Source organism: Arctopsyche grandis, chromosome 6, assembly GCF_051622035.1.
Source record: "Arctopsyche grandis isolate Sample6627 chromosome 6, ASM5162203v2, whole genome shotgun sequence".
In the NCBI taxonomy this organism is placed as follows: Eukaryota; Metazoa; Arthropoda; class Insecta; order Trichoptera; family Hydropsychidae; genus Arctopsyche; species Arctopsyche grandis.
Genome location: NC_135360.1, coordinates 17,280,209 through 17,303,629, shown reverse-complemented (window position 1 = coordinate 17,303,629; position 23,421 = coordinate 17,280,209). Strand labels below are relative to the sequence as shown.

The following is a 23,421-nucleotide window of genomic DNA, read 5'->3' as shown; positions in this document are numbered from 1 at the left end:
ATCAATTGAGGTAACTTAGCTACAAACGATGATAAATTTTCAAAATGAATCCGTTTTTCCCGAAGAAAATTGTTAGCATGGTGTTGTCCCGACTTGTGGGGTGTTGGATGCACCCATGCAGGGCAACACCGATCCGGGTGGCACGTTGCGACGCATGCGTCCTTCGTGACGTCACTCGCGATTAATTGATTTTGTGTTTGCATCTCTCTCTCTCTTTACAGGAACAGGTGTTGGTATTCTTGTCCCTCGCGGTGCAAGAGCTGCCGCTGTCATGCACGCGGTCTGACGCACAGAACGTTTCAGCGTGACGCATGCCATGCGTTTCATGTCACATGATTTATGTCAAGACTCACAAATCTAATACCCCTATTTTTCTTATAAATTGAGCATTATTTGTTTTCAAATTACGATGCATTTCTGATGATTGTTTTGAAATACAAATTATTGCAAGCTCATTCTGTTTCGATTTATTAAAATTGTATTGAATTGTATCCGATTCACAGATAAATGTCGTCATTGGGAAATGAAACTGTAACTAATTTTTCAGTATACATCGTATTTCTTATTGAGGATTTCCCAAATTCCCCAGTCTAGATATCGAATATTAGATTTTTACATAGATGTCACTAATTTTTTTTTAGGAAATAATAATATAATAACCAATATTCAAATTCATTGTCAAAATTGTTTTAGTAAAAATTGCGGAATGTTTTTTCCGTTATATATATAATACATCATATTTTGTTTCAAATATCACGAGGAGTGAAAAGGTGTGGATAAAAATATGTTTATGTTCATCTTATGATTTTTATTTTATTTCAAACATTTTTCATTAGTAATATTATGTGTTCCTCTAAACACAATTGTTTGTTCTCTTCCGTATTACAGTTATTGACTAGTGATTACAATAAATTAAAATTAACATTATCTTGCAATAATAATTTAACTTTCAGTTTATCTAATAACTATTATTTTTTTACAATTCGCCGTTACACTCCCACCTTGATATTAGTTTGATGAAAAGCGTCATTGAAAAATATCATTTGTGGATCCCTATTGAAATAAAAAGAAAAACACTACTTCTGCTATTCACAGACAGATAAATTAAATAATGTTTATTTTTTGACAATACAATTAAACTGTACACAATAATGTTTTGATAAGCTGTACGCAAATTTATCGTTTTCAATCAATTACGCATTCTTCAAAGTGTATGAAAATTAAAAAATAAAAATAGTTTTTCAACAAGTTGTAAATACAAAATATATATTTAACATTTTCGTATTCAAAATATTGTTTATAAATGAGCTATTCACACTTAATGCGAGCAGGTGGGCATATATAATAAATAAATGGAAATATTTAGGTATTAAAGACGCAAATAAATACATTGGAACATATAGACAAAAATAACAATTATTTTACGATCTAAGAACAAATATTCAATTTTAAATTAATATAATATTTAGTTGTACTTCGAAAGTGTCACATGATCTAAAAAAAACTAAATTAAAATAGATAAAAATGACTAGAACAAATTCTTGAGATCATTATTGAAAATATATGTCACTGAATTAATTACGTATAATTCACAATTCTTAATTTATAATAACCTTTTCTTCGTATTGATTATAAGTTAAATTTTAATTGACCTATACACATCGGTAAGCAAAAGTGGTTATGTTTATAGATCAGCTATTTTCTTGTAATCAAATTAAAGTTATTTGAAAAAATAATGAAAATGCATTGCACTGATTTGTTGCAAATTTGGTCATTGTTTGAAACAATTTGACATACATACATATGTGACTAGAAAAGACTAGAATAATACAATTGAAAAAGACTAGAAAATATTTGTAAAGTAATATATAAACATACTCATTAGTTAATAAATAACATACCTACATGCATTTAAATTACATAATTTACGGAAATGAATTTTAGTAAATACCAAAAATAATCATTTGCCATTAAAAATTCAGTCATCTGTTACAATTAAAATTAAAATTTGAATTGCTTTAACTTGAGCCATATTGAAGTTAATTAATTTATCATTTTAATAAAAAATATAGTACATACATATATGTATGTTTGAAGTTTTATCAGAATATTTTACTTAAAATTCAAAAAAAGCTAATTTAAATTGTGAAAAATTGGGTATTTAAGAATCCCAAAAGTAAAATTGAGGGGATGAAAAACACTGCAAGTTTGTTAGTGTCAAAAAATGATTTACGTGTGTATGCAGTATAGCTGTTAAAGCTTTAAATAAAATTGATATTATCTTAATTTTGAATCAATATTTGGACAAACTGCAAAAAATATTTGAGTTGAGCTTATGCTATGTTTGTCAGCTTTTACATGGTTTTGTAATTTTTTTGAAAATGAGATAGAAACAGTGCCCAGGGCGTAAACTTTCACTTTTCACATATTTTATTTGTTACAAATTTCTGTACATAAATGTACATATAATATTAATAAATAAACGTTATACTAAAAAAAAATAAACAACTAATTTTTGGTATTTCCTCTGGTTTTTAATTTAAAAAAAACCTTTGGGGGACTTAAAGTTGAAGCTGTAGTTAGACTGTTTAAGTTTTAATTTCCAACGTGCACATGGTTTTTGTTGTGTACTAATGAACAATAAATCAATCTGTACATTTTCTTTAAGCCCTTAAAATATTCGGCTGTTCCTACGTTCAGATGATTTTTTCTTCATCTTAAAAAACATTGTGTCTAAACAAAGTTTCAACAAATTCAAGCACTTATCTATATATAAATATATAATAAACATTTCTGTCGATTGTTTATATCAATTGTATTGCATTTCTCCCTTAATTAAAGGTTTTATTTTACCAGTTGACCTATAAGAAGTAAAAATATCTTCATTATCATTCATTATCACATGTGTTCATAAAAAAACACAAGAAATGTCTCATTTTCACAACGTCCATTTTGATTTTTGGTATCACTTTCAACCCAGCTTCGACGCACAATTTTTTTCTTCATCTATAAAGGCTTCTCAATACTTAAATTATTGATAAATGTATAAATTTAGTATGGAATGTCGAATTTGTAATTATAATTAATGGAATGCAATAATTTTGAGCAATTTTAATGAGTTGTAAGCATGAAAAAATGTATATTTAAGGTGTCCAAATGGAATATTGGAATTCAATTAATCTGCATTAATACTTTTTAATTAAATAAATGCTATATATGTATCTAATGATAGTTATAAACAGAGATGCCACCCAATATATTTTCACTAATTCATATCATTTTTTACTACTATTAAATTTTTTTAGTTATTTGCAGAAACTATATAAGTTATACGGGAAAGGGTAGTCGTTTGTCATAATTGAATTAAGGGACATCACTGAACATAAAGAAATAAATAAATAATTTCGTTAAATTTCTGACTAGAAGAGAATATCAATAAATTGTTTTGGTATAAAAATATTTAGATATTTTTTACATGAAAGTTTATGACTCGAGAATGTTTCAATTTAATTACAAAATGTGCACTTTTATATGATTCAATCAATGTAAATGGAATGTATAGCAACGAGACGCGATGTGATGAAATAATCCTAAAAATGCAACTAAAAAAGGACTACCGCAATCAGAGTACGAGTAAATGCCTATCAACTGGTTGGGCAAACTGGGTTAGTTGGTTAGACTGGCCGAGTTGGCCAGGGGCCTGGTGTCACAATAGTCCTCCACTATGTTCTCCATCCAAATCGTGATGATCGGGTTCATCTGCGTCTAGCTCAGAACCATCATCTTGTAGCATGAGGCCATTCTCATCCAACGGAGACATCTGATGATCATCCAGAGACGGTGCATCGTCGTCTTTCCACTTATCCATGGACCGACGACGAGCGTTCATGAAGAAATTACCAACAGTGGTCGGCTCCAATCCCAACTGTCTAGCTATGGTGACTTGCATCTCTTTGGAGGGACGCTTTGTTTCCTAAAAATAAATAAATAAATTATTTAGTGATGTCTTCATCGATGGAATGAACATAGAGATAAATTTAATAAGAATTGTCAAGTTGAATTCAAATAAATTCAACCTTAAAAATAGCTTGTAGAGTACGGCGCTGCAGGTCTGTGAAAACCAAACGAGGTTTCTTGGGGGAAGGAAGCATATCCTGATTCGTAACCACTACATCCTCCTTCCTCTTGCAACCTGAAGTACAAGGAAACGTCCCTGAATTGTTCGTTGCTATAATTTTTTTTTGAATAAAATGAAAACGAGAATTAATTAATTTTCATGAATAATATATTATGGTATTGTATTTATATATTCAATAATAAATATAATAATACAACGAAGAAAGAAATAATACTCACTGCCACGTTGAGGTATCTGTGCCGCTGTAACAAAAACAAAAACATTCATATTTAGGTAGCTGATTATATCAAAGAACTTTAATACATAAAAACAATAAAGCTTATTTATACCAGATAATTCTACGTCAAACCAACAGAAACATTAGAAAGATGTATGGAGATCGTGAAATGTCTTTTATACTTAATAATAAATTCAACATCTTTACATCTTTATAGTACAAGTTGTACTATATTCATCATCGACCTCGATATGGTATTATAGTACAAGTTGTGCTATATTCTTACAATCTGTTGTCGAAAAACTGTTAAGTAATGTTTGTGATGTGACGTTTTAATATCTTGCAATAAATAAGCATTTCAATTAAAACCAGTGATATCCCAGATACATTTTAAATTAGTTTTTCAACAGCAGTTGTAGAATTAATAATGCAAAACAGTTGCCATTATATAAATATAAATATAGCAATTACTAAATAGTAATGTTGGTATATTTGTTAAAAATTTCTGAACTTACAACTGATAAAAAACCGTATGGGGAAATTCACTGGACATATTTCATACATTTAAATAATGTTATATTTATAAATTGCATGCTATTTTTTGACATCAATATAATATATCATCCATAAAAAAATACAATATATTTATAAATAAAAACCATTTAATATGAATAGTTTTATTTTAACTACCGACGATGAGGTATGAATATCCAAAACATGCACTTTTATATCGCTACACGATTTCATATATCTTTTTAATTATACATTTGAAATAATAACATCAAAAAAAAAAAAAAATGTTCAATAAAAATAAATTCGTCAACCAAAAATTATATAAGTAAAGATTAAGTGTGAGAAAAGTGTGAAGTGAGATTTTTTTTGTTTAAATAAAATTTTTCCATCTAAAGAAGGCATTTTGCTGAATTTAAATAATCGTACAAATTCATAAACAAGTGATAAAAATAATCAAATAATAAAATCCAACAGTCGTAGTGAAAATTTATGATATCTCATATACAGTGTACAAAATTCAATATGAAAGATTTTCATTAAGTAAAAAATAAAACTATGAAAAAGCTCTGTAAAATAATAAATAAGAAAACTCTTCAATTACCTGGCGGCAATGTAAACATTGGCAACTATGGGCGGCTTATTAAAATACACATACAATCAGCGGGATATGTTCGAACTGTGGAATCATGATAGCAATTTGTGGGAAACCTGGGGTTGAGGGGCAAAGGTGTAAGGTGGTAACATTTCTCAAGACTAGAGCGGATAAACAAAGGCAATATCTGGAACATTCGGGAAGTCGCAACCAAAATAACAATATATAGTATGTATATAATGGAAACTCGATTATCGTCTTACAATAAATCGTAAACATTTAAAATGTTTATTGTACATAAACAGAGTTGTCAAGGAAATATTTGTGAACTTTGACTCAATGTATTATTTTTCCATTATAAGGGACAAGTAAACAACATCCTCTATCATATTGATGTTGGGACAATTATTGAAATTCATTACATACTCTGATGTAGTCAAAGCTTACAAAATGTTTTTACTTGATCAGTATTCATGGCATGATGATAGACTGCTCATGGAAGTCTTTACAAAGTTAGAAAAAAATCATTTTTGAAGACAAGCATTCCCCGATACCAATGATTTGTTGGAATAGAATAAACTGAATCTTTTATATTTCAAGCTCATTTTACTCTAACAGGTTTATTTGGTATAACCAATGCTAGGGAAATTCTTTAATTTTTTCTCAGGATCCCGCTCCTGTTTAAGAAGTGCTAACGATGAATTATCACTGTTTACTAAGAGCAATTGTAATATCATAATGTCAAAATTCGAATTAGTATTCAGAATTTGGAGTTTGATAGATAATCGAGTTTCCAAATAGAACCGAACATATGCAGGTCCATCACAAGGCGCAACTAGCGCCATCTATCGTGCTACGAACAAATCAATCTCTATACAGTCAGCGGCCATATAAAGGTTAACAAACATGGAATAATTTTTTTAGGAACGTTAAAGCAACAACCGGAAATATAGTTAATTTTACAGACACTAAGTGAACATTCCGAAACTTTAGATAACATTTATTTTCACTGATTAAAATAATATATAAGTAATAAAATTTGCTGGCTTGGGATTACACACTTACTTATTTTAAAAAAGGGCGTTGTAAAAAGAAGAAAATAATGTATTTTTTTCGAATAGAAATAATAATGTATATATAAATATTATATTTATTCATGTACTTTACTAAACGTTCAAATTTCTTGGAATTTGCAAGGATGGAAAACAAAGTTAGCAGTCAGGTTAAAAAAATACATGTAAATTTTTTGTATTGTTTTGTTTGTTAGATGTGTGAATATATATTATTTATATATATTAAAAAAAACTAAAATAATGGTTGGATTTTAACGTTCCAGGAGGGGATGGGAATAAAAGGAAAAAAGTGACCCGTTTTTACCGACCTTGGCGTTTATTTTCAAGTGTTCTTCGAAATTTAATGTCAAAATATATTAAATCCCTATAAATTTTTAGCTGTTTTGCATTATTTGACAATTTGAATAATTGGATTTAAAAATATTTATTGTATCAAAACAAAAATCATTAACTTTGATTATTTTTTTACTATTTATGTATGTATGATTATGAACTTTCAACACATTAATATGATATAACAATTTTTATATACATTATATTATATTGATTTAATTACAGTTTATAAGGTAAAGTTATATATTAATATATTTTCAATTCTAATGTACAGTTACGAATTCTAAACAACATTTACTAAAAAAATCAGCAAATGGCTGTGTTAGTGGTAAAAAAATATACAATGTTGAGTGATTTATATTGAAACATAATCCTATAATTAATGTGTTGATATTTCATTTTAGTTTTAAATCCAAAATAATTTAAATTGACCAAAGCTAAAACCATTTAAAATAAATCCCCTAATAGTTTTCCCCCATTTGAATTAGATATGAAGTCTCGATATTTGTCCAAAATAGTCAAAATTTGGTTAACATTGTAATTAATACATAAGTCAATAGTAAATAGACATCATATATAAAACTCCATCAAACTTGTTTTCTTGAATAATCATTTTTTATAATGAGTTTTTAATTTGTAATAACAAAAATGCTACAGTAAATTAAGTGCTGAAAAAGTTTTATATAGAACAACTACATACTATTGGACTTACAAATTTGCGGTCAATACAATGTGGTCAGTCAACTTTTAGACCCTTAAACTGCTGAAGTATATGCTGACGATAAAAATTACAATTTTTTTAGAACAGACAATTGCTGTAACAGGAACTGCGGCGCTGCAGCACCCCCAGAAAAATTACAAAAACATCGCATTTACAACTTGTATTTAGATATATTTAGCATACTCATTGATAATGATTATGTCAAATATCTAATCATTCCTATTTAAATTATATTCACAAGTTGTAAATGTATACAAATGTGATTTTTTTGTATTTTTTCTGGGGGTGCTGCAGCGCCGCAGTTCCTATGCACGAACCGCGCCTGGGTATGCGTTGCAATATTTATATTCAACCAGCAGTTTTGCGAAAAAGATCACACACACAAATTAAAAATATTTAGTTCAATATAAATACGTGAATCTTTTTTATGCAATATGATTGATAAATAATACACGGTTGTCTACTAATATGGTGTTTTGCCTGTTGACATTCAACGAGTTGTTTTGAAAAGAAATTTGATGCGATTTAAAATAAAAGTTGATAAGAGATTCATGAAGTAACATTGTCTCAAATATGATAATTCTTGAAGGTTAGATCTTCTTCGCCGAACTACATGCAACCGAAGCGTACCGGGCTAACCGAAGACTGGCTTAGAGACCCCAAATTTATTAAAATACGACTGCAACACCCCTAGAAACAAGGTTAACCAAAATTTGTAAAAGCCCGCCCTCCCCGTAGTGTGAACACGATCAGAGGGATAGATGTGTTGACGCGAAGGTCGGTCGTGTCGGGCAACAATTCGGCAGACGGTAGACGGTAGACGATAGTCGGTGGAGACTCACAAGTAGGGCGGTGGGGGCGGGGGCGCGGCGCGGGTCCCGCCGGGCTCGGCCGCCGCCCCCGCCTGCCCTCCACGCCGCGCCGCCCCCGCCGCCCCCGCCGGCCGCGCGCCCCCGATGTTTACATTGCCGCCCGCTCCGCCGCCGCTCTCCTCGCACCGCATTGCCTCCTGGCAGTCTGCAACCACAAGCAGAACAGAGAACACACACACACACAACATTACACTACGGGCGGGAGCGGGGGCGGGGGCGGGGGGCGGAGGGGAGGAAATGCGCGACCGCCCCGGGGGCCCCCAGAAAGGCCGGTCTCTCGATTTCACATGCACAATGTCATTTCTACGTTTGAACAAATCATTCAAGTCATGTCTTTAAGCACCGTGTGTACAAATATGTAATATGTACCTAGACAAAAATGATTGTGCTTTCAAATGGAAAACTGGTGGAAAACGGCTATTTTTACTATATGTCAAAATAATAGAAGTGGCTTTAGGCGTCATATTGTTGTCAAGTGACGATTGTCCACAGTTGACAATCCTAAATAATTTTAGCATCAGTGGTATTTGATGCTTGGTGTTCGACGTACATATGTCCGATAAAAACTTCTCTGTTTGTTTATATTACTCGCAAGATGGGCAAGCATCGTTAAAATTGCACAATGCATTCAAAAACACACAATAAACAATATGCGCTACATTTTTATAAGTATTCCGTACGATGTAGCGTATTTATAGAGAATTATTTATTCGTAAGGGCCCTTCTATTATTATTATTAAAATTTCTCTGGTTATACATAGGTAGAGGTATCAGTGGCGTGCGGTGGAAATTTCTCTGTTTCTATAGCACTGCTTTATTTACGTTTGCGCGAGTAGGATACAAGAGGATGCTGTGACCTTATACCGCGTCCTCTTATGTCCTGCTCGCACACACGTAAGTAAGGCTGTGCGATGAAAACAGGGAGAATTTCACCGCACGTTACTGGTAGGTATGTATATATTATATGTACGTAAGTTGCGGTTTTTAGTACTAAAGTACATTGATAATGTACATACTTTAGTCGATTATATATGTACGTGGCTTCGTAGTATTTATGATTGTACGTAAGATGACGCCAAAATATTGTATGCATATTCAATATGACATTCAACGGGTGGTTTTAAAAATAATAATAATACAAAAAAAAACTTTTGACACTGGATGCTATTGTAGATATACAGCAAAATTTCGAAATAATGGAAAATTGTTATAATTTATGGATGAAATTTTATGGCAATATTTTGAACATATAAATATGAGGAAAACTAACTTCACTGATCACGATCAAAATAATCGATGACCTGTTTTCTATCTTAAAATGATTCACGTAGATGAAAATACTTTGTCAAGATAAGGTACAGTTAACTACTTAATCGCCATAAGCGCACGAAATCGTGCTCTTTATTTACAGTGATATCTAAAAATATCCTCTGATACTATCGAAATTAAAAAAAGTCTATATTTTTACTTTTTTTTGTTATATATTCAAGAGGTAGTGTCAAAGGTTGGCTCTAAACACAAACGTAAAATAATCGAATCGGTTTCTAAAAACGCGTGGCGATTAAGTGGTTGAGCTTAGAATTAGATATGAACTAGTTTTGTACCCAATGAAACATCATCGCATGGGTGTTGGCATATTTAGTTATTAAATAAAAAAAATAAAAAATAAATGTGTCGGTCCTCTGTTCGATCCGCACGAGTTCGAATTATTTTTCAAATACCTTTTAAATATATTTAATTTTAAAAAAATGGTGAAAATTACCGATATTTAAATATAAAAGAAAAATTAATTAATTAAATAAATTTTCAATAGATGGCGGTAAACGCTTAGAGACAGCGCTGTCTATCTGCCTAGAGGAAACATTGGTAGCAAACAGCATATATAGAAGGTTTTTTCTTTTCTTATTATATTCGTATATACATACGTTTTGTTGGCAGTGGTTTAGCTGTGAGGTACATATGTATTTCGAATCTAAACGACTATTATAGTACGGCGAGCGTTATCTCAGACAGACAGACCCACAGAATAGCGATATGATACGTATATATGATATGATATGATAACTACAGACAGTAGGGTACATCTAAAACAGCGAATTTTGGAATTCGAAAACATCTCTAGTTGGAAAAGATGTTTTGTATCATATTAATAATATAAAAAATCTAAAAATATTATTTGCACTGCCACCAGCCCATTTAAGTTAGTAAAAATCGTAGTAATCTCAGTTTTAGTAGTTTATTTTTATTTCACTCTTCATATAAATGGAATAATTTTACATTGAAGCAACCTCATATGGAATATTTCTTCACATTGCTAAGGTACGAAAAAAAATCTGAAACTTAATCGAGCGTAACTTAAACGCCTGTATTTGGGCAGTTTCCAGACCATTATTAATGTTTCTTAAAAATCGTTTTGATGTTTCTTTTCCAACAAGAGGTGTTTCCAAATTCCAAAATTCACTGTTTTCGATATACTCTAATGGCCTAATAGACACCATTTTTTTGTATTAATTCAGCTTTTAATAAACGATAAAAATAGTCGATGAGCTGTTTTCTATACTAAAATGACTCATATGGATGAAAATATTCTGTTAAGATAAGTTAAAATTAAGTTACAGCTATGCTTAGAATTAGACGACTATAGACCGTTAAAAATATTGTTTTCTTTCAGTTTATTATAAGGAGATGTGGAGAATTTTTAAAAAAATCTGAATGTATGAAAATTTTCCTTGTATATGTATATATGTATATGTATATGCACATATTTATTTATATACGTCAATAAATAAATATAGTGTACAAGTAAATGATGGAAACAAAATAAATCAAACAAAAACATCGTAATACTAGTTAAAGTTAATTACAGTTTTCGTCGCACTGGTATTTGACCATTTATTGGAATGAAAAAAAACGTGTTAATTAAACGAGAAATGTTTGTATCTATATGAGTGCATTTACCAAATTATTTCGCAGCAATTTTTTCGGATACGCCGAACCATTATTTAAACTGGGAAGTTTATTTAGTCTGGGTAAAGTATGCTTGTTTGTTCAGTTTAGCTTATTTGCTGAAAGCTTCAGCAGTTTGTATCGAATTACCTAGTTGACGTTACACAACGTTTACAGCGCCATGCTTATATTGGATAAGCTGCCTATTGAGAGGCTTATCTGTTGAAAAATTACAACGTTCGAAAACCAATTAATTGTTGCTTGAACGTACATATGTACACACATATGTACATATATATATATATGTATATGTAGTATCTACAGAGGCACTAACAGATTCTCGGCCAGTAGACTATTAAAATCACTAAATTAGTACTTACTACCTTCAAGATACAAAAAGGCTATACTCAAAGAAGACATAATTAACTTTCGAATTTTTTTAAAAAATTCGTTCGAATGTTGTCGTGAAGCACTATAAGTCATTGATCAAAACATTTACTACATAATGGTGACAAGGTTCCTATTCATGCTAGTTACGACTGTTACGAGTTATTTTTATACTCCACCTATTTTACTCTATGAACTTTGATTTTTCTCTGAAATATTCTAGATGTATTTGACAAGTTGAAGATATCATATATGTTTTAGTTGATTTGTTTACATTTGTCATTTTTGCTTTGACAGCTTTCAAAAACCAAATCATGATATGTATGTAAATCATATTCTACAAATTTGAGATTTTACTTAGATCTAAAATATATAGGATACCATCCTCGTGTCCAAACTGTATTACATTGTTGAATACCTAAAACGGTTTTACTTATGCTTAAACGATTTCTAAAAAGATTTTGAGAGGAGTGAGTTGAACTAGGGACGTTGACAACGACCCTAGTTCAACAAAGTTTGAATGTGCGACGGCTTGAATACCTTAGGAATTCATTTTTGGTTAAGAGATACTGGAGGAATCATCATGGTGAGCTTTTATCCCAACTTTGTTAAATGCAGTGACAACGCCACTCTAGTTGATGTTGCTGTTGCAATCATATACATATGTACATATATGGTAGGTGCTTGGCACTGAACTGGTTAAATTTATTTTTAAGAAATCATTTTTCAACAGAAACTTTGAATGTGTCTCTATGTCTTTGATTTTATGATACTATATAATTTTGTAATGCGCCAAAAAAGCGCATTGGGGTTTACCTGTTAGGCTTTCCAGGTAAAAATAAACAAATTTTCACACAGCAAATACAATAAAAAAAATCTTCAACTGTTTTTTCACTGTAATGAGAAACAAAAGGTTTTCTTTAAAATTATTTAAATATCAAAGTATTGATTTCTTCAAATATTTACTATATAAAGTGAATTTTGAAACACTGTGTCAGCATTTTGGGGAAAAAAACTAATGAGGACTAGTCTATGTGCGGTAAATGGTACTTTTACATTATTATTACATACATATGCCAGCAGTATGGTTGTGTTTGTGTTTAGCACTGAGAGGTTACCGGGTTCGATCCCATGCTAATCTTTAATACTGTTGGTCAGACTTGGATATTTGTGATTCCAAGTCGATCGTTTCCTATCAGAGTTTGCCAATTTATCTGATTTCATCGTTGAAACGGTTCCTCCATCAAATGGGCAAAAACCTTCCTACCCACTATGTCACCATTCGATTTATATACAACATGTAAAAAAATTATGTACAATTCTAAATCCATAGATGTTTCTATGAATTAATTAATTGTTAATTTCGTGTTCTTCAGCCTCTCGGAATACAGCGAGTCGTGTAATAAAAATGCTGCAATGTTTGTAATTAATTGTCTACGAAGGCGCATTGGGGTCTACTTGTTAGGTCTTCCTGGTATATATCTATGTAAAATAAATAAAATATAAATGCCCAACTGAGGAAACACTTATGTACTATTGTAGTAAGCATACGGAATTTATAACCATGTTATAAACTGTGAAACTACATAGAAGGTTTCAATATGATTTAAGGAAAGTAGTTCACCGTCGAACTTCGAGTGCACAATATATCCAGTTTCTAAGAAAAACTTCCAAGGGGCACACGACCACTGTCTCGACGCTTTCAAAAGAAGCTCCAGCCTAATATTCAGCTACATATATTCTCGTCTCACGAGAGTTTTAAGCGAGGTAGAAGACTAGAGAGCGTTTGTCAGCCGTTCTTATACATAAGAGTTGGCCATTAGTCGGGTGTGCGTAGGGTCGCGAGCGCTCGCTTTGCGGACAAAAGGGGAGGACCCGGAGGGATGGGAGGGCCGGGTTGTGGTAGCGGGGAGTTTACAGACGACAGGTGGCAGTTGCGTCGAGGGGGAGGTGTTGGGGTTGCACTCACCACCCCCTAAATATCGATTTTGTGGGGCTGGCTCGGTACCCGGCCGCGGCTTGTACACCGAAACTACACGGAAGGACGGACAGACAGCCGTACACACGCGCCCTAGCCGATTTCATTGTATTTTTGTCGCCACGCTGTGTTTTTAAACGGCCAGATGAGTTTCAAAATATAATCTGCTTAAGCGTAAAATACAGCTTGGTATACATATATGTATATTATATAACATAAAAACTTATAGAGTCAAACAAATAATAAAAAAAATATGATTCTGATAGATTTGGATAATACTCCAAATAAGGTCACATTCAAAATTCATATTTCTATATAGAAAATTGAAATCTATCGGAGAAATGAAACAAACATAGTTTTCTACATTAATATTAAATCTACATATTTCAGTATTTTGAACAATGTTACCTGCATATATGATATTAAACATGCATACGTAAGCTGTCCGTATCTAATGAATCTGCTTGACACCCTTTTGAATTGGTTTATTTATGCGAGCAGATGTGTCAGTATTAAAATAAAGGGTACGAGGATTTAATCGAAGCGTGAAGTTAGATACTTTTTTTTGTTGTTAAATAATATAAAATATTATATTATGCTCCCCTTTCGCCGAATGTGGACGCACGTTGTGTTTTGTTTACCGTACGAGTTAAATATTACAACAAGTAGTCGTCACAATGCAAACGCATTCGAAATATCCAGTTGTGATATTTTATCGGATTAAAATGTTGCATGTTCACAATGTAACCCTTAATATTTTCGTAAATGTGAATTAGATAATTTTCAGTAGGCATAGTGGTTTTATTCATTGATGGGCGATCTGGTTTGATTTAGTATAATATTATTCAAATAGTTTATTTTAAATGAAAAATTACTTTAAGTTTAAACGTAACGATTTATTGGTAGAAAACCCTGTGATTTAAAAGCAATTTTGGGAATTCGTATTATCCACGCACTTCCGAATCAAAATTTTAACATGCAAAACAATATTTTATAAAAAGCTTTGATTGATTTGAAACTTTTGACATTGTACATATGTACATAGTAGTATTGAAAAAATGTACATATACAATTTTAGATACGTATGTATTTGGAATATGTATCAAGTATGTTTTGCTAATATGTAATTTAATTTGGGTAGTTTAATATACATAAATATTTGCATGTAATACATTTACTGATTATGTAGTTTACATTTTTGAATTTGATTTGAGCAGTTAACTGCTTAATTTTTTAATTAAACCTACATAACTAACTTAATTATTATTTTTATAGGATACTAGTGATAAAACCATGAAAAAAATCTTTATTTGTTTTTTTATTAAATTTCTTTGAATCGAAAAAAAATATATGTAACGACCGACCAATTACAAACGTCTTTGATCAATCTAGCCAATCAGAAACGATTTTGACGACAGCCAATCAGAAATGAATTACAGAAGTCTTTTGGTTTTATATATAAGGTTTAGATAATAATAATAAAATTTAAAAAAAAATTATCATCAATTGTAAACGTGGTCACAATTCAACAAATCTTTAGAAATAACAAATTCTAATAATGCAATAATTTGAATTTAATTATTATTTAATAAGCATCCACATTCCACTCTAAAAAAATGCTTGCTGAGAGTTCTGAGAGAAATATTCTGATCTCAAACACTGAAAATAATCAATCGATTTTAATTATTCCGTGAACAAACGTTCACGGGAAAATCGCTCACCGACATAATTTACCGATAAAAGTTTCACGCGTCAGAATGGTCACGGATGAAATGTTCACGGGAAAAACAACACTTTCATTATAAATCTTTATTAATAAGAATAAATCGAAAATTCCTATTCTAATTGTACTTGGATAAGTGGATAAATTTGTGGATATATTTCGATTAGACGGGCATATACACATACCAATGTTTAATAATCTGTAAAAGGATAATGTGTAAATTATATCGTCATAACTCGTCGTTTCATCGAATTCTTGAACTTTTTTTTTCATAATTTCATTTCTAAACGTTTTGTGGTTGAGCATTTCATCGCGTGGACGTTTTGTCGCATGAACTTTCTTTCGTGTGAACGCATTATCCGTGATCGTTCTGACGCGTCAAACTTTTATCAGGTATATTATTATGTCAGTGAGCGTTTTGCCCGTGAACGTCTGCTCGTATCACCATTCAGACAGCTACATATGCTCACCATGCAAAAGCTGATACCAACAAATACTAACCCTATTTCAATTCTGTTCATTGAGCTATGAGAGCTATATTAAATGTAAACATATTTATTATGTATTAAATAGTATGTTAAATGAATTGGAATGGATGAGTGTCGGAAACAGTAAAAAAATATTGCTATTTTTTTTATACAAATTAGGTAATATAGCGAACAAAACCAACGATCATATCATAATAAATTGTGATTTCCATAGCTATAATACTAGATATAAGAAAAATTTTAAGTTGAAAAAGTGTTTTCCACGGGAGTGTGCAAATTTATAATTTGCGTCAGAGGCTCTATAGAGACCATTCTTACGTGGTGTAAGAGAACACCTACATATGTATGTATGTATGTACATATGTGGAAGGTAAATTGTACAAATGTGCGTAGTGGTGTAATCATACGAGCCGCTATATTTGAAAGTGGCCAAAATCCAATTTCCAGCCCCAAAAATACTATTTCTGTTTGACTTAATTCACAAATTGTTATCACTTATTTTAATTCCATATTTCCACAATCTCGGAAAAGCAGAATAAACGTATTACAATTAATTTTAATATTAGTAATTATTAGTATTTTTAAATATTGTTAAACGCAACACATTATCTAATATATAATTTGGAAAGAGACTTTATATATATGTACATATGTACGTATCCTTCGTTCGTAGAAACCCGTGACGTCATCGAACAAATAATTCGACTTTTTCCAATTTAAAGGATTCGAAGTTTCCAGGGGCGTAGGCGCCGAGAGCGAAGCCTTAGGGGGCGCAGACGTTGGGGGCGGAGTGGGTGCAGACGCCGGGGGTGTACATATCATTTTTTATAAGAGACTTACTATATATGTTTGTTTGTCGTCACAGCCAATTCAATAAAAAAAAAACAAATGAGTATTCAAATAAATTTATATAAAATAAAACTATTCAAATAAACTTAATAAAATGTTTACTATTAGATTAGTCATATTTAAGCAGTTTATATTACAAATACCGAGCGAAGCCGGGTAATACAGCTAGTATTTAATGTTTTGCGAAATATTTTTCGAAATAAATGAAGAAAAGTGAACCTACATGAGCCATTTTCAAATATGACGGCTCACATATGTATGTACATATATTGGCTGCAAGCTAAAATTTACATACATAAATAAATAAATAGTGAGCACGAGTGAAGGTCAATGAAATAAATACACGATGACAAAAGTATTTTTATGCATTTTAAAAGTTCAAAACATGACAATGAATACGTTTACTTTTTTGTGAGCGTATTACAGTTCGTAACCATGGAAGGGCTCGTAACAGTAAAAAAGTTCCAGTTATGACTTTAAGGACGAGCATCGCGTACGCAATCGTGGCGCTTTTTGCGTCGGTCGGGTAAAGGCCGTTTTTGCAGCGTTGGGGGTGGGGAATGTGGGTGGGCGGACGATGATGGGGATGGGGATGATGGGGGGTGGTGGTGTTACTCCGGAGAGAGTGAGTATCGATTGTGCGGGGACGTGCACGCCGGAACGCGGCCAACGCAATTGATCCTCGACAACAGCTGTACTGCCGCTCGATTCTGCATGGTGACGTCCTCACCGAATGCACGATATACACCGCACTTCCGCTTCCGGACAACACCTTCAAACGACCCTTATAATGCATAAGGCACGACTTGCTCCGTCACATTATATCGTGGATATTTGATACTGCGTGAATCGTGCCATAAAAATATGTTTACGCGGGGTTGAAAAACTGTGACCAACTTTCGACTTATTTTTTTTATAGAAATTTGCGTCGCGATTCAAAGCAATTTTTTTTTTTTAATCATTTGTATAATAAAGTATTGAAGTTGGCTTTCCGATTTTGTTGATGCTAACAACATTTGGATGTATTATTAATGAACTAGTGGCCTTGGTTTACACATTTGTACACCGGATTAAAATAATTGTTGTTTTATGCTGATTGTTTGCGATTGTTACCGTTGCCTCTTCTTATTTCATATCTGAAGATACGCAAAGGCGAACACGAACTCGAACAACGAACTGTCCAATATGGAAGAGTCGAAGAAAATTAAACAAAATACCAAATAAAATAATACGTAAGCGCATGCGCATTGTCTGTCAATGTGCGTGACAACAATCAGCGTGTGTGACGATATACATAACCCTTATATGTATAGGTACATACACACTGTATATACATATGTACATACGAGTTTCAATTCCTTTTCGAAACCACCCGTTGAAATCAACGGGCCCTACACTAGTACATATGTATAAATACTGTCTTCAATTAAAATTTACTGAATTATTTTTTTAAATTATATTTTCCCACGATACCATTGTGGGTTGCCCCTGAACTACAAATATGGTATTAAACTTGTACATACATACATACAATTATAGATTACCAGTGTTTTTACCCGGCTTCACTCAGTATTTGTAATATAAACCGCTTAAACATGGCCAATCTAATAGTAAACATTTTATTAAATTTATTTGAATCGTTTTATTTTATTTAAATTTATTTGAATATTAATTTGTTTTTTAATTAAATTGAACGTCACGGAATCTATGACCCAAACAAACAAACATACATACATACATACTTTCAAAGTCTCTTTCGAAATTATATATTACATAGATAAATTTGCAAACATATTAAAATAGTGGTGACATAGATGAGGAACCGTTTCAATAATTAAATCAGAAAAATTGGCAAACTCTAATCAGAAACGATTTCGACTTGGAGTCATAAATATTCAAGTCTGACCAACAAACACTACAGAAAGACTTCAAAATAAATTATTTTTCTATCGAGGTTAGCCCAGGGCACGAACTCGGGAACCTCTAGGTGGTTAGCATTATCGCTACCACCGTGTTATGCTGCTTTTTGAAATGGTTGCGGAAAATTTTTCCTTTTAGTGGTTAACATGTAAATTGAAAAGCAAATTCCGGTATGACTGATACTGAAATAGCAAAATTTTCAATATAATGAAATATTTTAACAGCTTCTAGTAAAATAATTTAACAGCAGTCTCCAGTGTCATTTTAGCGAATTTTTTTTAAGTCAAAATAAAATGCATAATTAAGTAATTATTATTATTATAAAATTAATAAAAAGTTTTCTATATTATTACAATGTGCATAAACCAAATGACTCCTAATAAAATAGCACACGCGAACAGTAGTGTCTATAAAATTTAACAATATCAACCATTTTTGCACGTTTTATTAATAACATATAAAAAATCACACCCTCGATTGACCCGCTCGCGAAACCGCAACCAACGACCGCTCGCACGATACCGGTTGGTTACCCTACTGTGTCAGCTTCCGGCAAATGGTGAATGGCTGAAAAATCGAACCGGGCTGGAGTGACCACGCGCTGCACAGCACGTGGTAAATAAGCAGACACACGCTCTAGTCGCGATCAATATCTGGTGACCTCGCGGGGCAGACGACTGCCACCCTTTTCCGCCCACCGCCCACCCTCTTTGGCTACTTCCGTCCTCGGTTTTGCACCTCGAAGCGCGAAAGTTCGCCGAATTCCGGGAAACGTTGAACCCGCCAAAGAACCGCTTGCATATTCAAACTCAACATTTCCTTACCCTAATGTTGCTACCCAATAATGCAAATTGGCTTTTCTTAAGCACAAGTTTCACCGCTGTAGTTTGACGTCTCATCTACATGATGAGACGTCAAACACGCGGCATGCGGTCATTTGAAGAGTTGGCTGTAACTCGGAGCTTCTTAGAATGAAAACATTATTCAATACATTCAATTTGTATACCACGCACATACAAATGTATTTAATAATTTATTTTTTATTCTATGATATATAAAACGCTTCAGAAATGTGACGAAGTATGACATTACAATTTTTTTTTCTTATTAATATATAAAAAAAAGTTTTTGTTTGGGTGTTTTATTTTATTTTGCGATCATTTTCAGAATTTCATATTTTTCAAATTTATCCGATTTTTTACGATTTAATTAATCAATATTATTAAAAAAAATAAAATGAGAAACGATTTATTTTTGCACAAAGTTTACATGTCCTGCGAAGTTCTTGCAGTGTTCATATAAAATTGCTCATATAGCCAGTTAACCAAAACAACTTAGATCTGTAGAATGTCGACTGTATGTACATACATATGTATATTGATATATTTTGTGTTGTGTTTTAAGTGAAGTAATTTTACGTAAAATATTAGAACGCATACAATACGAATTATACCGTTGTTTTAGCGATAGTACGATAGACATGCGGGTATATACAATGTATGTTTGTATGTATGTAATGTGATTTCAACTACAAGTTCTTTAATTTTTGCGTTACAAAATTGCTATATATGCACTTTGGCATTATTCAATGATATATTGGGCATATGAAACCGATGGATACTGTAACAATGACAACCCCTACAAAAACTACATACAATGGCATATGGGGAAACCCCACTTTAGTAGTCTATTTAACAAAAAAAAAGTTTGACAAATGGGAGAACAGCCCTATTCAGACAGTTCTTTGACCTGCGATTTTGATATAATAATTTCCATGCTGTGTTGATTTATAAAAATATGTAATATTTAAAAATATTCTCATAGAATGTGCAAGACTTTCACAATTTGGAAACACATCAGCTGTACATAAATAAAATAATATAAACAATAAAACAATCGTGTAATGATATAAAAGTGCGCTAGAAATTTAAAAATATAAATAATATATATAATAGTACAATATTATATTATAATATGAAAAATATTAAATAGAAATAGAATATTTATGTAAAAACCGGCTCACGTTGTTTATATATGTATGTATTTTGAAATTTTATTAAACATTCGTATGTATTATATGATTGATAGTAGGTATATACATATATAGTATGAATGAAATTTAATTTTTAAAAAGGTTTAAGGTTTAGGGTTTTAAGCATCTTATTTGGATTTTTACGTTATTAAATTTGTTTCATGACAACATACATAGTTCGCAAAATTTTAGACACCCACGTGTATATGTATATGTAAATAAAATTTTATTGAGTTGCTTTTATGTTCTTTTTACATACCTCTTCTTACTTTTTTAAATTATAATTGTGTAAATTTTAGGACGAAATTGCACAATTTTTCGAATAATGAGTACGCATGCGCAGAAAATGAACTCGCTAAAAGAAAGATGTCCGTATTCAAACATTGCATTGCAAAAGTAATAACATTTTAAGAAAAATAATTAATAACAACTTTCGAATAAAACTACCTCTATGAAATACAATTTAAACACAACGAAAATTTGAATCGAACAAATGAATTGTTTTATTTTTGAAAAGCGTCATAGGTTATGAAAAACAATGCGATGCGGAAGTTGAAAAAAAAACATGGCCGCCTAATGTTTGACATGACAGTTTCAGACGACTTTCACGCGAGCCGGTGAATTAAGATTGGGGCGGTAGGAAGGATGGGAGGACTCACCTGCTAGTCTGAGGGCCGACATTCTCTGAAACTCCGGCTCCTGGAGCCACTTCCACATACGCCTAAACGTCTCCCGGCCAGATTTCAGCTTAGACCACGGTTTGGGATTGCGCAGTAGATCGCTGAGCGTACCCTGCGACCTGCACAACACCCTCTGCGCGAAAATCGCCTGAGGGATGCTGTACCTCTTCAGCTCGGCGCTGATGCGTTGAGCCAACTCTTTCGTGTTGATTTCATCGGCATCTTGAGGCGGAAGTAGGGGCTTAGATAGAGGACTAGGAGCACGGGGAGGACTAGGAGATAGAAGGGGCGCGGTCGGACTCCCCGGCGGCGGACTGTGCAAAGATCCTGACAGAGGACTCAAAGGGGATCTTCGTCCTCCGAGCTCCCTCTGATAGACGGACTCGTAAGAGGCGGGAGATAAGGATTTGTGAGGGCTTAAAGCTCCTTGGCTGTAGTTGGGCGGACTGAGAGGACTGCGCGCCAATCCCGGGGATCCGTACCCGCCCGGAGATAGTCCCATAGATGGTAGGTATGGCGATCCCAGATTGAGACATTGGTTGTTTTGTATGACTGTGAAGGATCCTCCTGCGCCGCCATGGTATGCGAATTTGTCGCTGACTGTGGAGATGGGCGGCAGGGGTAGGAGTGGCGTGAGCGTGGCGTACGAGGATCCAGCGTCGAATCCTGGAGGTGTCAACCTTCCGTTGACCGCCGTTAGGGTTTGGTAGGGTGGGTCTAGGCGAAGGGCGCCAGCTAAGAGTTCGTCTGAGCCGGCGTCGGAGAGTTTGTCCTGGTCGGGGGCCACGATGACAGTGAGCCCCTCCCGCTCGGGGGCCACGATGACGTCGCGGCGGCGCGCCACCACGCCGTCGCGGTCGTCCGCCTCCATGGGGGCCTCACCGGGGCCTCATCAGGAGTCGCGAGCGCCTCCTGATGGCCGGCGCCACGGCCCGACCGACCGCCCGACACCGACCGACACCAACCGACTGACCTACTGCTACCCGACTGGAGAGCCCCCCCTCTACGACGTGGGGGAAAACTCTACCAGGGCTCGCCAACCTCGCACTCCCCTCAACTCCACCACCTCGACAGACCATCGATGGCCATCAATGGTGCCGTACTCTTTTCACTATTCATTGAAACAACTATTTGACGAGCCTACAGTAGTAGAAAAATTCTAATTTCGCCCCTGATTAATGCAAGCCAGTAGCTGCTATACATATATTTTTATTTTATTTTATTTTTATTCAATCAATCAATGTAAACTCGTCATTACAGATCGCTCCAATGAGACGAGTGTACTATAGACATCAAGAAATTATAGATATTTTAATCAGTAGCAGCTCATGAGTAAAGCCCGGACCCTGAGGGGGCTGTCTATTGTTCAAATGTTGTAAATGCATTGTTAAAGGTTTGCCGAACCTTTTTTACAAAGGATTTACAACAATTGAACAACAAACGGCACGCTTCCGGTCCTACCTCTACTCATGAGAATTCATAGTGGGGGGGCTGCAGGGATTAGTCAGGCTGTAGTAGCTCATTAACCAAACCAGTGGTCGAATGAAAACAAAAATAGCATGCATATGTACTATGCTGGGAAGTCTGCAGCGCGCAGCCCATGTGAACGAAAAAAATAGCACGAATTTGTACTGTACTGGGAGGCTGCAGCCCCGCAGCCCATATGGACGAGCCGCCACTGCTTTTAATACATAATTCGAAACCATACATGACAAGCCAGCGGATCTACCTCACGGCACCGAAAGTGAAAAGATCGAAAAAGCAAATTTTGGAAGGCAAAAATTGAAAATCGAAAGATTTTAAGACGAAAGATCAAAGAAAAGGGTGCATGGTAAACGGTACTATGTATATATAATATATATCAGTGGCGTGTGGTGAAATTATCTCTCTTTTTGTCATAAAGCCTTGTTTAATGTGCGCGCGCAGGATACGGGAGGAAAAGCCTGTTCCTCTTGTTCC

The 23,421-nt window shown here is 33.5% G+C and overlaps 1 protein-coding gene across 1 annotated transcript; it reads right to left on the bottom strand.

Moving 5' to 3' along the window:
* Window positions 1–3,706: 3,706 nt before the first annotated feature.
* Window positions 3,707–22,333, bottom strand: onecut (homeobox protein onecut). The gene is made up of 4 exons (XM_077431916.1): window positions 21,442–22,333; window positions 4,357–4,380; window positions 4,077–4,195; window positions 3,707–3,973 (listed from the first exon to the last, which is right to left on the bottom strand). The coding sequence occupies exons 1-4, from the start codon at window positions 22,331–22,333 to the stop codon at window positions 3,707–3,709; spliced, it is 1,302 nt and encodes a 433-aa protein (XP_077288042.1).
* Between the last annotated feature and the right edge of the window lie 1,088 nt (window positions 22,334–23,421).